Source organism: Priapulus caudatus, unplaced genomic scaffold (assembly GCF_000485595.1).
Source record: "Priapulus caudatus unplaced genomic scaffold, Priapulus_caudatus-5.0.1 Scaffold183, whole genome shotgun sequence".
NCBI classification, from domain to species: domain Eukaryota; kingdom Metazoa; phylum Priapulida; class Priapulimorpha; order Priapulimorphida; family Priapulidae; genus Priapulus; species Priapulus caudatus.
Window position 1 is genome coordinate 121586 of NW_014577244.1, and position 14331 is coordinate 135916.

Sequence of the window (14331 nt, forward strand, 5' to 3'; positions counted from 1 at the left end):
TGCTGCTGCTGCTACTGCTGCTGCTGCTGCTGCTGCTGCTGCTGCTGCTGCTGCTGCTGCTACTACTACTACTGCTGCTGCTGCTGCTGCTGCTGCTGCTACTACTGCTGCTGCTACTGCTACTGCTGCTTCTGCTGCTGCTACTGCTGCTGCTGCTGCTGCTGCTGCTGCTGCTGCTACTACTACTACTGCTGCTGCTGCTGCTGCTGCTACTACTGCTGCTGCTACTGCTGCTGTTACGGCTGCTGCTGCTACTGCTGCTGCTGCTGCTGCTGCTGCTGCTGCTGCTACTACTACTGCTGCTGCTGCTGCTACTGCTGCTGCTACTACTGCTGTTACGGCTGCTGTTACGGCTGCTGCTGCTACTGCTGCTGCTGCTGCTGCTGCTGCTGCTGCTGCTGCTACTACTACTACTGCTGCTGCTGCTGCTGCTGCTGCTACTGCTGCTGCTACTACTGCTGCTACTGCTACTGCTACTGCTGTTACTGCTACTGCTACTACTACTACTGCTGCTGCTGCTGCTGCTACTGCTACTGCTACTGCTACTGCTGTTACTATACGTTTGTAAAGTGCAACTCCAAGGATTGCCGCAAGAATGCAATCAACCCTGCCGTGCGTGGGATGGGCGTTTGCGTGGGTGCATGCCTACGTGCGTACGTGAGTGTGCTCGCATCTGCACGAGCGTGCGTGCATACGTGAAATACGCAAATACGTGTAAACGCAAGTCTGAGCTCGCTTATCGTCTGTCACTCTGTCTATACAGCTGCTGTAGGAGCGTAATATCAAGTAATATGCACATTTGAGCTACAAATCTCATTGGCTGGCTGCTAACTATGTTAGGCGCGTGTCTGGGCGTGAACACTAACTATGTTCAAGAGCTAATAATAATGTATAGCGTCAAGAGCTAATAATACCTAGGTATTAGCCTAATAATACCCTATTAGCCTTTTACCTATTTACCTATTAGCCTTAATAATACCTAGGTATTATTAGCTCTTGATAGCGTGCACATTTCCAAACAGTGTTAGCGAAGCGTTTCATGAATGCAAATCACACCCGCGTGGGTTCGTGCGCGCAGGTATGATATCGTAATAACAGGTGTTTCGTGAGAACGAATGCGTGCGTGCGTGCGTGCGTGCGTGCGTGGCGCGCGTGTGAGCATTTATGCGTGCGAGCGTGTGTAAATAGCTGCGCACTGTTAGGGATGAGAACCCGTGTTGTTAGACAAACGAGCTCTCATGATTCTCCTCCCGCTAAATTACCCCCCCCCACCCTACCCGCTATTGTTAATGAAACTGTTTCCCCCGGTTGTTAGATATTTGAACCCTGATCCCTGTTTTGAAACGCATCAACTACTCCTTGTGTTGTTAGCAACACGAGCAACAGCTCACATTGTTAATCAGTGGTAATAAGTGTGTGTAGCACCAGTGTGTTAGTGTGGAAGTGAAACCTAAGTGGCACGTACGTGGCACTGGGCGAAACAACTAAATGTTAAATGACAATTTCGAGCATGACTCTTCATGCAGCATACTCACGCATGAGCGGAAACGCAGCTTCACATACACCGAACAGATTGCCTCCTCCGCGTCTTTACGTCACTGTGCGGGGGCTGAAATTCCTGCCTGTGACGCGATCACTGTCTACTTAACGCGCATGACGTTGTGTGTACGCTCGTACGCACTCTGTACAGTGTCTGTTTATCCGGTATGAAGGGACGCGGTCGATCCATCCTGCTTCGACGCACGTGTAATTGGATGGAAATGTTCGCTCGCGTATTCCATCCAAGTTTGCTGGTACTAGCTTATATTATACGTCCGGTTTTCATAAGCAGTATGTGCTTTTACCCTATTTTAGGACCCCGTTCATACATTGTGGAGTTAGGATTAAGTTAGGGTTGGGGTTGAACTTAAGTTAGGATAGGGGTTAGGACCGTTAGGTTGGTGTTAAGGTTAGAGTTAGATTTAAGTATAAGGATTGGTTTAAGGATTAGAGTTGGATTTAATTTGGGTAGGGGGTAGGGTTAGGAGGGTAGGGTTAGTGTTAATGTTAAGGTTAGGGTTGAGAGTCGAGTTAGGGTCAGTGTTAGAGTTACAACCCAAGAACTAATCTTAATCCTAACATTAATCCTATAAGATTAATTATAGGGTTAATCTTAGGGTTAAAATTAGAGTTACGCTGTTAGGGCTAAGGTTAGACTATAGGATGTGTTTATATGATGTGTGATGATGTATATGGGCTGAGGGCCACAGTGCGTTTCAGTTTTGGGTCTGTCGATTGTTGACAGTTGAGACTATTCATTGAGGAGGTGTCTCATCGCATGATTCGTTGGCAGGTCGCAGAGACGCCTGATATCCACAGGAACCAGCCGGGAGTGAGACACAGACCCAAACATCTGCATATCGGCACGACCACGCCTGTACACTGTGCCCCGCGCGACCCTGCCACCGAGCCAGCGAGCGACCCACGTTCGCCTACCAAGACAATAGCAAGGACGCCGATACAGGAGGTGAGGGCTGCGCCAGTCACCAGTTTTAGTGTCGGAGGTTTGGTTCTCCAAATTTTCCTACATATGCTATCCCCCAGACATTTTCAAATAAAATTAATGGTTTGTCACTCGGGAAATTTAATTAATTTTTTACGTCAACTTTCAGTGACAGCTGCAGACATTGTTGAGAACATTTGTTTTAAATGAATGAGATGTCATGGGAGTTTGACATTTTTCTTGATGTTATCGAAGTATATAAATTATAAAGTATAGCTTAGTTTGTCAGTGAACAAAGATTTTTAGCATGTTTTTCCTGTGAGAAAACTTAATAGCCATTTTTGGATTTTAGTGCTATGGAGTCACGTATTGATTAATATTGTTCTCCTCCAATAATTCCCAGTAATGTGAAAATAAACCGGATATTGAAATTAGTTCAATTGTTGTGAATTGTCATAGCCTGGTTTGAAGTCCGCGAATTATCACAAAATAGTTTTCTCTCTCCGAATTATTCTTTGTTCAATAGTTTTCTGTATGATACTTTTATCAGTGCAATTTTTCTATGTGTAATGATTTTATCAGTGCACTAGTTTTCTCAGCGAAAACTTCTCCACGTAATGGTTTTATCAGTGCAATAGATTTTTCTGCAAAAGTTTTTCTCCACGCAATGGGTTTCTTCTCCCAGCTTCAATTGATGTGGCATTTCATTTCGTTGTTGCAGGACCACGTATCCGTCGATCTAGACGACCCGCGATCTCCCACGGGTGACATCGCTCGAACGCCCGTCTTCACGAGCGAGCTTGCCGCCGATAGCCAGGCAGGTAAGGAGTGGTAGCGCATGTAACAAGCTCTTCTGTGATTGTTCCTGCTTGTTGCACTTTCACCACAGGCACAGATCTGTGGAGACACAGCGAATGGGAAGTGCGTGATTTTGCAATGCAACATCTTTATACCATTGTTGTACATAGCAAACGTGCTTTAAAATGCTGGAAAGTTTCATCAAAAGGATGAAAGCATCTCTGAATGAAGAGACAGTGGGCATCAACAAACTGGCGTCACATTTTAGGGATGAATGCGGGTGCTGCATGATAGTTGAGGGTCTCGTAACATTAAATTAATAAGGTTTGATGTTTATAAATATTGTTGTATTATTGTTGTATTAAATACTGTGAATTATTGTATCCCCCGCGACGAAGTCGGCGGGGATACTATGGTTTCATGTCTCCCCAGCCGCCGCCGCCGCCGCAGACAATTTCCCTTTCGCTCTATAACTCGACCTCTAATTGACCTAGCGCTACCAAACTTGGTATACTTACACATCTTGGGGAGAAGGTGAGCAGCGTACCAAAACCAGGTCACTGCGACCTTTATTTGACCATTACCTTGACCTTGATCATATTTCCCTTCCGCTCTCTAACTTGGCGTCCTTAATTTGCCTAGCTACCCAATTGGTATACTTACACATTTGGGAGAAGGTGAGCAGCGTACAAAACCAGGTCATGCGACCTTTATTTGACGCTTGATCATATTTGCCTTCCGCTCTGCTAACTTGGCCCCCTAATTGACGGGTAGTCGCTACGCACTTGGTATACATTTTTTGTTCACATTCTTTCGAGAAGGTGAGGCCAAGAGTACTAAACAGGTCACTGCGACTTTATTTGACGCTTTACCTTGACTATTAATCATATTTCCCTCTGCTCTCTACTCGCCCTAATGCCTAGCGCTAAAACTGTATACTCTACCATTCTTGGGGAGAAGGTGGGAGCGGTACCTAACCAGGTCACTGCGACCCGCCGCCCTTTATTTGACTGATCATATTTCGCTTCATGCTCTAATCGGGCCCCTAATTGACTACTGCGTACAACTTGGTAATACTTACCATCTTGGGGAGAAGTGAGACAGCGTACGAAAACGCCTAGGTCACTGCAGCCTTTATTTGAACTTTACGCTTGACCTTGATCATTATTTCCTTCCGCTCTCGTAAACTGAGGCCATAATTGACTAGTGCTAACCAAAACCTAGGTCACTAGACTTTTATTTGACGTTGACGCTTGACGATTGATCATAATTTCGCCTTCCACTTTATAACTTGGCCCGCTAATTGAGCTAGCGCAAACGTTACCACTTGGTAATACTTACCCATCTTGGGGGAGGAAGGTGTGTTGCGTACGCAAAACCAGGTCACTACGACCTTTATTTGACCTTTACCTTGACCTTGATCATATTTCCCTTCCACTCTATAACTTGGCCCCTAATTGACCTAGCGCTACCAAACTTGGTATACTTACACATCTTGGGGAGAATCTGTGTCGCGTACCAAAACCAGGTCACTGCGGCTTTTATTTGACCTTGACCTTGATCATATTTCCCTTCCGCTCTATAACTCAGCCCCTAATTGACCTAGCGCTACCAAACTTGGTATACTTACACATCTTGGGGAGAATCTGTGTCGCGTACCGAAACCAGGTCACTGCAACCTTTATTTGACATTGACCTTGACCTTGACCTTCATCATATTTCCCTTTTGCTCTATAACTCAGCCCCTAATTGACCTAGCGCGACCAAACTTCGTATACTTACACATCTTGGGGAGAACACGGGGGATACATGTAGTTGGCGACAACTGCCCTTTCTAGTTAAATGTTGTAAATCATGTTAATTATGATGTCATTGTAATTTCAGAAGCACTAGCGAGAGGGGAAAAGACACCAGCATATCATAAACTGTCCGAAAGTTCCGACATTTCTAGTGGCGACCTTGGTACGTAACGACGCATTTGCAACCGCCGGTATAATATATGTAAAACGAAACACTATGCATTCACAATTTTCATGAGTGGTATCTCAGCAGAGTCGACGATCAACGTAAATAAATGCATGGTAAAGTTTCAGCGTGCATCGCGTTTTGCCAAAGCTTTCATCCGTGATGCATTGCAGCTTCCCTTGTGGACATTGAACGCCACGCTAAGTGCCATAAAAAACAACATGCGCTAGCAGGCTTTCCTCTCTCTCTCTCTAGTAGCAGACGGCGAGACGACGAGCTTACTGCCAGACGAATCGGTCGGCATGAAGCAGCTGCAGCCGAAAAAGCTATTCGAGAAGAACGCCGGGGGAAAGATGGCTGCCGCCCGTGCTGCTGACACCCCAAAGTACCTGCTGCAGCGTCGCCAAAGCGAGCGACTCAACAGTGACCTAGAGGGCGCTGCCGAGGACAAGGAGAACCTGACGCAATCGTGAATGCGCGGCTGAAAAGATGCCATCGTCGTAGCAACACGTGTCGCCACCATAGCTACTCGCGGTCAGCTGCGCGTTCGAGGTTAGTGTTTACTGGGATTTGCTCATGGGGACTATTATAGTTGGGGGGATTGGAAGCAGGGAAGATGCCAGGGACGCATGATGGGAAGGTCAAGTGAAGGTAGCGCAGCAGAGTAAGGTGCGAGCTGTATGGAGTAGATCACGTAATGTCTTTCAGGCTCCACAAATAATTGATGTAAATGCCGAGGTTTTATATTGTGGATTTCCATGATTTAATTGTACGTACGCTTGCAGCATTCCATAGAGAGTGCGTTATAGATTGGAGATGCTGTCACTGCGTTAGTTGGCCTGTATCAACGAATGGTCTTAGAAAACATTCCAGATGTTGATTACCCTGTAAGCTGCAATGTGAGGCATGCGCCTTGATTGTTTGAAGATATCTGCCGCTCCCGTAACTGCACTAATAATGGGAAATTTGTATCGGCGACTTTCACTTATTTCCGGGATGCGTGGATAGAACGAAGTGCAAGGCAATATTGATCAGATGCGTGCGGAAAATCAATAGCCGTAGTCTCTTTGCCGACTTATTGAGCTAATGCAGCAACTGCCAACTGATTAGTGAGGCTGACAGTTGCTGTGGCCACAGTGAGGGATGATGGTTGGGCTGCGGTGTTTCGTAACTTTGTTGTGCTGTGACAGCTAAGTGCCAACCTGATTTGAATGCAAGAATCATCTGTTTATCTCATAATTGGTACGAAAATATGCTGGTTTGTGTGTCCATTTTTATTATCTTTCTCGCATATCTGTTGGTGGTGGGTTTTGTCGTAAGTTGTATAATATGCACGTCGAGGTCGCTATACGTATGTGGCATTTGTTAATAAGATGCGCAGACCTCCGTTACGGTGCACAAAAGATTGCATTCCTAGGTTTGATGTTGTTAGCAAACATATTCGGGTCTTTTTTGATATAATGGTTATGAAAAAGTAATTGTGCTGGATTAGAAAATGAGAAAACCTCATTATACAATCTTGTACAATCTTATACATCTCTTGACATGTGAGATAACGTTTTAATCATACTTCCATATTACTACGTGTGCACCCGTAAACAGTTAAACAATAGGTTTCAGCACTAAACAGTTAAACAGTACTTCATTTTTTGAGTGAGAATTTGGTTTTTGATGAATGGTAGATTGGAAAACAATTCGAATCCGTTGCTACCTCTTTGCTATAGGTCAGAAGAGCATATCACCCAACCTGGTGCCACTATATTTCTTACCTTTAAGGGCAAGCATTCAAGGGTCATATTCCGAAATTGAATCTTGTTGCGTGCATTTTTATTCCGTTCAAAACAATGCAGTTACTCTAACATAATCACGTTTTAGAATAGTTATGTCCATATGTGCAATTTGTAGAGACACCTTAGGCTTCATATGATGCCGATTTTATTACCACATGCAAGATCATAAAGCTGCTGCAATATTATTCGCGTAAACATCGAAGGTTAGATTTCATTTCTCACGTGGTGGGAAATATTTCTACCGATATAATAACGTGACCACACGTAAACGCCCAGCGGACGTGGGCGCGTGAAGTGTCTATTGTAAGTTGCGCGTAGAATAATATGATGGCTAATGTCACAAAGGAAGTGATGCCTGATGCAGGTGACGGAATGCTCAGGTATAATAATCATTGTTTGAGTAATAAACGTCAGAATAATTGTAAATAAAACTTTGTGGTAATATTTGGCGCATGGTCAGGATCTGCAGGAACGTTTTATTCCTCAAATATTACGTTGTACCATCTTAAGGTCTAGAATAGTACTTTATAGTTGACGTGGTATATATTATATATGAAAACATCTTGAATAATAAAAAGATATTCAAGATGTGGCAGGGTACTTAACACGTACCTTGAACATTTTCATTTTGGGTGGTCATATACATTGGTGATTACCGATTTATGACGACTGTGGTGATTTTTTTATGAAATGGGCTCTGTACTGTTTGCATATATTTCTTTGATTTGCATTCTGATGGATGGAATAATAGTATGATACTGACATTGCTATGGTTAATTCAGTCGTTTTGAGACGTTACGTATGCATACAACAGTAATAATGCCTTGTGTAGATGTTGTTTTTCTGCAGATGTATTCCTGAACCGGTGGATCGATTTTTGTTTAGTGGTACAGGATTGGCAGATAAGCATTTTGCCAGCTAACACTGAACTGTATATATAGCTATTAGCGTAATGTATTTTGTATACAGCAATGACATATGATGTTGTCGCGAAGTAAAATATACAGTTTGGAACAATTAATGTGTCGCTGAGATTAGTGTTGTTAATTAATTCCTGCTTCTTATTCTGTATACATTAGGCTTGACCGAAGCTGTGTAATGAAGACCTTTCATGTTTTTTTCTCTGGGTAGTAGTTGTAATGGGCGTAGAATTAGAATAGCAGAGGTTAAATATGCTGCTGACTTTCTAATACCAAGCAAAGTTTTCCTGGTTTACAACAAAATGTTTATTACACACTACAAAAAAGTTCACACTACAAAAAATAACCACTCGGGTGCAAAGTGGGATATCACTCTAATATGTTGATCCTTGCATACGCTGCAGGAGGAAGAAATTTAATGGAAATATTATCTGGAATTTAAAGGGGAGTTAGAAACATATAAATTTGTGGAAATATAATCTGATATAATATTATATGGTTAACATGCGACATAATGTTAATGGATAATGGAAGGCTGCCTTGATTGCAATACATTGTTCCTGTTAGCACACAAAAATTCATTATAAAAAAAACAATGCAATTGAATATACAACACTAAGCTCACATTTTACCCAATATTGTGTAACAAACTTATTCCAACAACATGAATTAACCTGAGAATATTTCTTATCTGAAATCGGCAAATTTAACTGTAAAAAATGCTGAATTACAAAAATACTTTAATTACTAAATGGGTTAAACACTGAATTTCTGATAATACTGACATTTTCGATACTGTTTACTTCAAAACGATCGAAAGCGAACTAACCGACGTCAGTGCCTATCTCGTAGCATCATGTGGCGCCCTCACTCTTCCATGTCAAATGGATCAGATTCGTTGCCGTCTCCGGTAGCCGTGACTTGAGGTCTGGGCAGGTCAGCAAATCCTCTTGAAGCCACCTTCTCTCCTGTTATGTCCAACTCTAGTTCCATGTCTGATGCACCACCATCTTCGACTCTCGCGTTTGCAACCTCCTTTGCTGCCTGCGATGGCATCTCCTTTGCTGCCTGTGACGGTGCACCTTCTACTGTCTGAGATGGCATCTCCTGCGTAAAGATGTCGCTGTCGAGAGAGAGCGAGGAGGGCAGCGAAGCGTTCTTTGTGTGGACAGGCTTGAAGGGTTTTGTGACGTTGCTCTGCGTCGGTGGTTTAAACCCTTTCACCTTTCGTGGCGGGCTGGAGGCAGACTTTTCTTGCAGTAGCTTGCCCTCCTGTTCGTTAGTTGGCTTTTCGATGGGATGTGGTGAAGTGTCGGGGGTTTTGCTGGTTGTGTCAGTGTTTGCTGGTTCCGGTGATTGACAGATCGGATTAGAGATCGTTTTCTTTACGTTGAACTTTTGCTTGGTTTTTCCAAAGGAAGGCTGAATTGGGTTGGCTGTTTTAGCGTTTGTTTCTGTGGCGTTATCTTTTGAGGGAGCCTTCTTTGATTTTTTAACTTGCTTTGCTGCATTTTTGCTTTGCTTTTTCTGACCTGTTGTGATGTTATCTTCTTCTTTGTCTGTTTCTCCTTTCTTGTCTGACTTCCTTTCTTTTGATCTCTTTACCTTTTTATTGACAGCTTTTTGCTCTTTGTCTGTATCGTTTTGATTTTTCTTCTCTTTTCTAGCTTTTCCTTTCTCTGAATCATCCTTGACAGGATTTCCTTTCCTTTTAGCATTGCGATTGTCTGTACGGTCATCGTTGCCCGAGGCTGTATCTTCTTTATGAGATTTCTTCTGTTTTTTCAAGGGATGGTCCCACTCCGAACAGTAATCGCCTATTAAAATTCATAAAAGGCAATAATTTAATCAGCACCGTTGGAATTGCACTTCTTCGCAATTGAGTTTACATGCCATCAACCTAAATACCTACTAATCGAGCCTAATGAAATTGGCTGAATTTTTAAGACTAATCATACAAATACATTTTTAACATATTTTTAGCCGGGGTCCAAGCAGCTAACCCTGTAAAACGACACCCTGTAGTGCTGACCCAGGCATCTGTTTTCGAAATGCTAATCGGATACACACGACAGGTGAAATCGATGAGAGAAATCGGCTTACTCTCATCTGCGCTGGCTTCGGAGTTCTCTGACATCTCGGCCATGGAATCGAGCACGTCTTCTACATTCCTAAGGATCTCTTCGGCATTGTCCAGCAGCTGACTCATTTCGTCATCAGAGCAGTCGAACGCGTTGACTGGTAAGAGCGAGGTTAGAAATGGGAGTAACGTCATCGGATGTCATCTGATCGTAATTAAATAAAATGAACTTCCCACCATGAGATGTTACCAAAAGTTAGAAGTCGCTATGAAAGCGGTTTACCTCACACAGAGACTACCTGTACGATAGCAACCAATATTCTATGGCTAGCTATAGTAACCTAATATGTCGTGTAGGTAATTAGGGGGTTGATTATCGTACACTGTTAACATATCAGGGCAAACATGGCTTACTAATAATTTACTTTACCAATAGATAGCAGCAAGGTTAGACATAGAGAATTTTATGACTTCCGCAGACATGGATTGCATCAGTAAAGTTACAGCTAATCCAGGATGCCTAGCTAGAAACTCTATATGTCATTAGATGTGGGTAATAACAATTAATCTGCTCTTGGTATTATCAACTCATAATGTCATGTAAGCAATTGGTGAGGCAGGGGGTGCATGTTGTATGCTGTTAATGTATAAGAGTAATGTAAGCTGATCACTGATCATTTACTTTCGGTCCTTTTCGGCTTCTCTCTGTGCTTGTTGGACGTTGGCTTCTTCCTCTTCTTTTCTACACCTGAGGAACAGGAACCGTGCGATTGCCGACCTGCAAATTCGAGACATACGTAGTCAATAGAGTCGCACAGACGTGTTTGCGTATACGACAATGGTTTGCAAACTCCTGTTTTAAGTTCTTGTCGGAATATCGGATCAATACCGTGAAGCTGCAGCGGCGGCTCGTTGCGAGAGGGACTCTGCTCCTCCTCCCCCTCCTCGCAGCAACTGTCCTCCTCCGTGTCGGAGGGCCACCGCCAGTGTCCCTCGTATCTGCCGGCAAGGCCAAACTCCTCGATCCTGTCCGTGAGCGAGGGCAGACGAAGCGCGCTGATTGCGTTCAGCTTAGCGGCGTGTATCTGAGGTCGGTATTCCCTGCCTCGCATCTTTGTCTGCGGAGGAGTACGCTGGCATCACCATCGACTTACCATCAGATATACGACAACCACTTCATACTTGTATACAAACCTGCATATGAAGGTCACTGGAGGGAAATGCCAAGTGTCCTTCACAGACAAATGCCCGTTCTATATATAGAGGTAGTTTCACTGTATATTGCCACCAGAAGGAATCTAATACGTAGTGTGTTACCTTGTTGAGAGAAATGTATCAATTCACACACATGAGAAATATGTAATGTCGAGCAAAGTGATAAATAATTTATTTAAGTATTTTATGTTTTAGCGATTATAAAATACGATAATGACGAGATAGCAAAACTGTCTGATAGGTATGACTAAATTATGTAGTATAATACTTTTAATCTGACGTATGTCACATTAATGGTATTAGTAGGTGTTTAATGGTATATAGACTTTGTAAATATTGTTAAATGCTGGTATTGATTAAGTAATGTGATCTCAGTCAATTTATTTATACCCTTGAGGGTAGAAAGCATAATTACCGATAACATAAAAAATAAGCTTTTCAGAACGTGCTACTGTAGCAATGAGCCCAAAATTACGATATTGCTTACAGATCCAAAATCCCAAGCATTTTCCGCACCGGTAAAGTGCCTCACATGAACTGCCGTCACCCATGACCTTGATATCTTCTCATCTAAGAACACGACGTGGTACCAGGTCTGCAAAACAAACACATTACAAAAAGAAATTACCAATGCTTAAAATATTATAATTCACAACTCTGTGTTATATTCAACATGAAGAGTATGTGTAATATACCGGCTTTAATGAGGGATAATCCATCCAAAAGTAGGTATCATTATCTGGATCCTCTTCGACCATTGCTGGCCACCTACAAAATAAGATAAAAAACCACTTATGGATCATAAACTGCTATCATCACATGGGTTAACATCATAATTAAAGATAGTTCCAAAAACTTTTCACTATGTGAAAAAAACGAAAAAAGACAAACACGTGAATTCATAGCTATATGAAGGCGATTAAATTTCCATCAATTTTTGTACACGCAGGCATTTGCATAAAATTACGTGCAATCATGTTCCATTCATATTTTATAAATCCTCTTTATAAAGCCGGCCGGCTCGATCGCATGAAAAATCGCGTAGTGTTTCCAGTGTCGCAGTCGCGGTCGATTCTCAAGCCAGCCGGCTGAGTCGCCCGAATCAAACATGTTTGATAATTATTTGAGTCGCGCGGCTACAATCGCCCAGTGTGCCCGGGTCTGCGATTGAGTCGGCCGATTGTACAATTCATCAGCCAATCAAATCACAATTAGTTGTCACATCATCCACAGAGTCGCCTGGCTTAGTCGCGTAGTGTGTCCACAGAGTCGCTCGACTCGGCCGCCCGGCTCGACCGCATAAATAATCGCGTAGTGTGTCCACAGCTTTAGGCTAAGATAGTTAAATAACGGCTACTAGTTGAGCACCTACCATGGGTAGCCATCAAGTTTGGCCCACACGAGTGATCCCTCTACGAATTTTGTATGAAAGTACTTCTCTTCATCTTTTTCATGCGCTTGTTCTGGCTTATCACAATCATTATATCGTGTGTCTGTAAAAGCAAGTACATCACAGTTATGTATAATGAAGCCACCGCATCTCTTTCTCTCCCTCCCTCCCTCTTCCTCTCCCTCCCATTCCTCCTCTCTCGTTCTGTTTTTCTCGTTTGCCCTCTCCCTCCACCCCACCCCTACCCCCTTTCTATACATGTGTCTGTGTATTTATAAATAGTAGACACTGGGTAACATTGAGAATTTCTAGTGAATTTTATGACGATTCAGACCCAGAGGGAAATGCTATAAGACCATCTTATATTAATAATATCTGACACTATAACCTTATAACACCCTATAATATGACGTACAGTTGCAACAGTGCACAATCGTGTGCATATTATTAACAGATTCAGTGCTATTGCTGGCAATCCCCACAATATAAGAAAACTAGCAGGCGCTTGTATTTGAAAATACCATTGCTTAGAGTGCAGTTCCATTTGGCAGGTAGTGTTGATGGATCACATACACCCTCCAAGTATCTCCACTTGTGGCAAGCTCTGTTATCACACTGAACCCATGTGCCCTGTTTGACCATCTGTCTGTCGAGAAACTGCCGTCTTCTATTTATCTTGCACTTGCGTTTCTCAGTCGGTTTACGGTGGTGTCCTTTAGCAGAATTAGCCGTCCTCCCCGTAGATCCACGCTCTAGCGATTTCTCTGCTCTTTCGACCGTTTTATGCAGTTTTTTTGACGTCGGCAATAGATTTCCCTTTTCCTTTATAGCACTTTTGCTCTTCGCTGCAGCCGTAGTTTTCTCCAGAGATTTGATCAGTTTCTTTTTAACAACATTCTTCTTGACAGGTTCGTTCCTGTTACCAGCCACTTTTCTGGGACTTTCGTCGACTAAAAATTATAGGAACGCTATTTACTTATTAAACACTCATCTGGTATTCCTAATAGATGAGTTATACTGTTTAGGTGCTGCATGGCCTCCCTCTCTCTCTCTCTCTCTCTCTCTCTCTCTCTCTCTCTCATCTACTCTCTTCATCTCGTCTCGTGCTCCTCTCTCTCTCTCTCTCTCTCTCTCTCTCTCATCTCTCTCTCTCTGCTCTCTCTCTCATCCTCTCGTTCCTCCTGACTCTCTCTCTGCTCTCTTCTCTCTCTCTCTGCTCTCTCGCTCTCCTTCTCTCTCTCCCTCTCTCTCTCTTCTCCTCTCTCTCTCTCTCTCTCTCTCTCTCTCTCCTCGTCTCTCTCCCTCGCTCTCTCGCTCTCTCTCTCTCTCTCTCCTCTCTCTCTCTCTCCTCGCTCTCTCTCTCATGCCTTCTCCCTCTCTCCTCTCTCCTCCCTCCGCTCCCTCCTCCTCCCTCCCTTCCCCTCCCGTCCCCTGCCCTCCCCTCCCTCCCGTCCATCCATCCCCCTCTCTCATCAACAATCTCTCTCTCTTTTCTCTCTCTCTCCTCTTCTCTCTCATCTCTCTTCTCTCTCTCTCTCACCTCTCTCTCTCCTCTTTCCAAATCTCTCTCTCTCTCTCTCTCTTTCCAACACTCTTCTCTCTCATCTCTCTCGTCTCGTCTCTCTCTCCTTTCCAAACTTCTCTCTCTCTCTTTCCAACTCTCTGCCCTCTCTCTCTTGGTTCGTTGTGTC

General features: G+C 43.5%; 2 protein-coding genes across 2 annotated transcripts in view; one reads left to right on the top strand and one right to left on the bottom strand.

Moving 5' to 3' along the window:
* Positions 1-8056, top strand: part of LOC106806869 (cell division cycle-associated protein 3-like) — a gene marked incomplete at its 5' end in the record, with an annotated part of 29601 nt that extends 21545 nt beyond the window's left edge. The window contains 4 exon segments of the mRNA XM_014809006.1: positions 2333-2506; positions 3204-3303; positions 5165-5242; positions 5501-8056. Coding sequence (XP_014664492.1) covers positions 2333-2506; positions 3204-3303; positions 5165-5242; positions 5501-5718 — 570 coding nt within the window.
* Positions 8057-8165: 109 nt separating this feature from the next.
* LOC106806855 overlaps positions 8166-14331 on the bottom strand; it is a 9331-nt gene continuing 3165 nt past the window's right edge. Inside the window, exons 6-13 of the mRNA XM_014808989.1 lie at positions 13162-13590; positions 12623-12743; positions 11946-12018; positions 11738-11845; positions 10925-11153; positions 10718-10813; positions 10059-10193; positions 8166-9772 (exon numbers count right to left, since the gene is read on the bottom strand). Coding sequence (XP_014664475.1) covers positions 8823-9772; positions 10059-10193; positions 10718-10813; positions 10925-11153; positions 11738-11845; positions 11946-12018; positions 12623-12743; positions 13162-13590 — 2141 coding nt within the window. The 3' untranslated portion in view covers positions 8166-8822. The remainder of the gene's footprint in view (positions 9773-10058; positions 10194-10717; positions 10814-10924; positions 11154-11737; positions 11846-11945; positions 12019-12622; positions 12744-13161; positions 13591-14331) is intronic.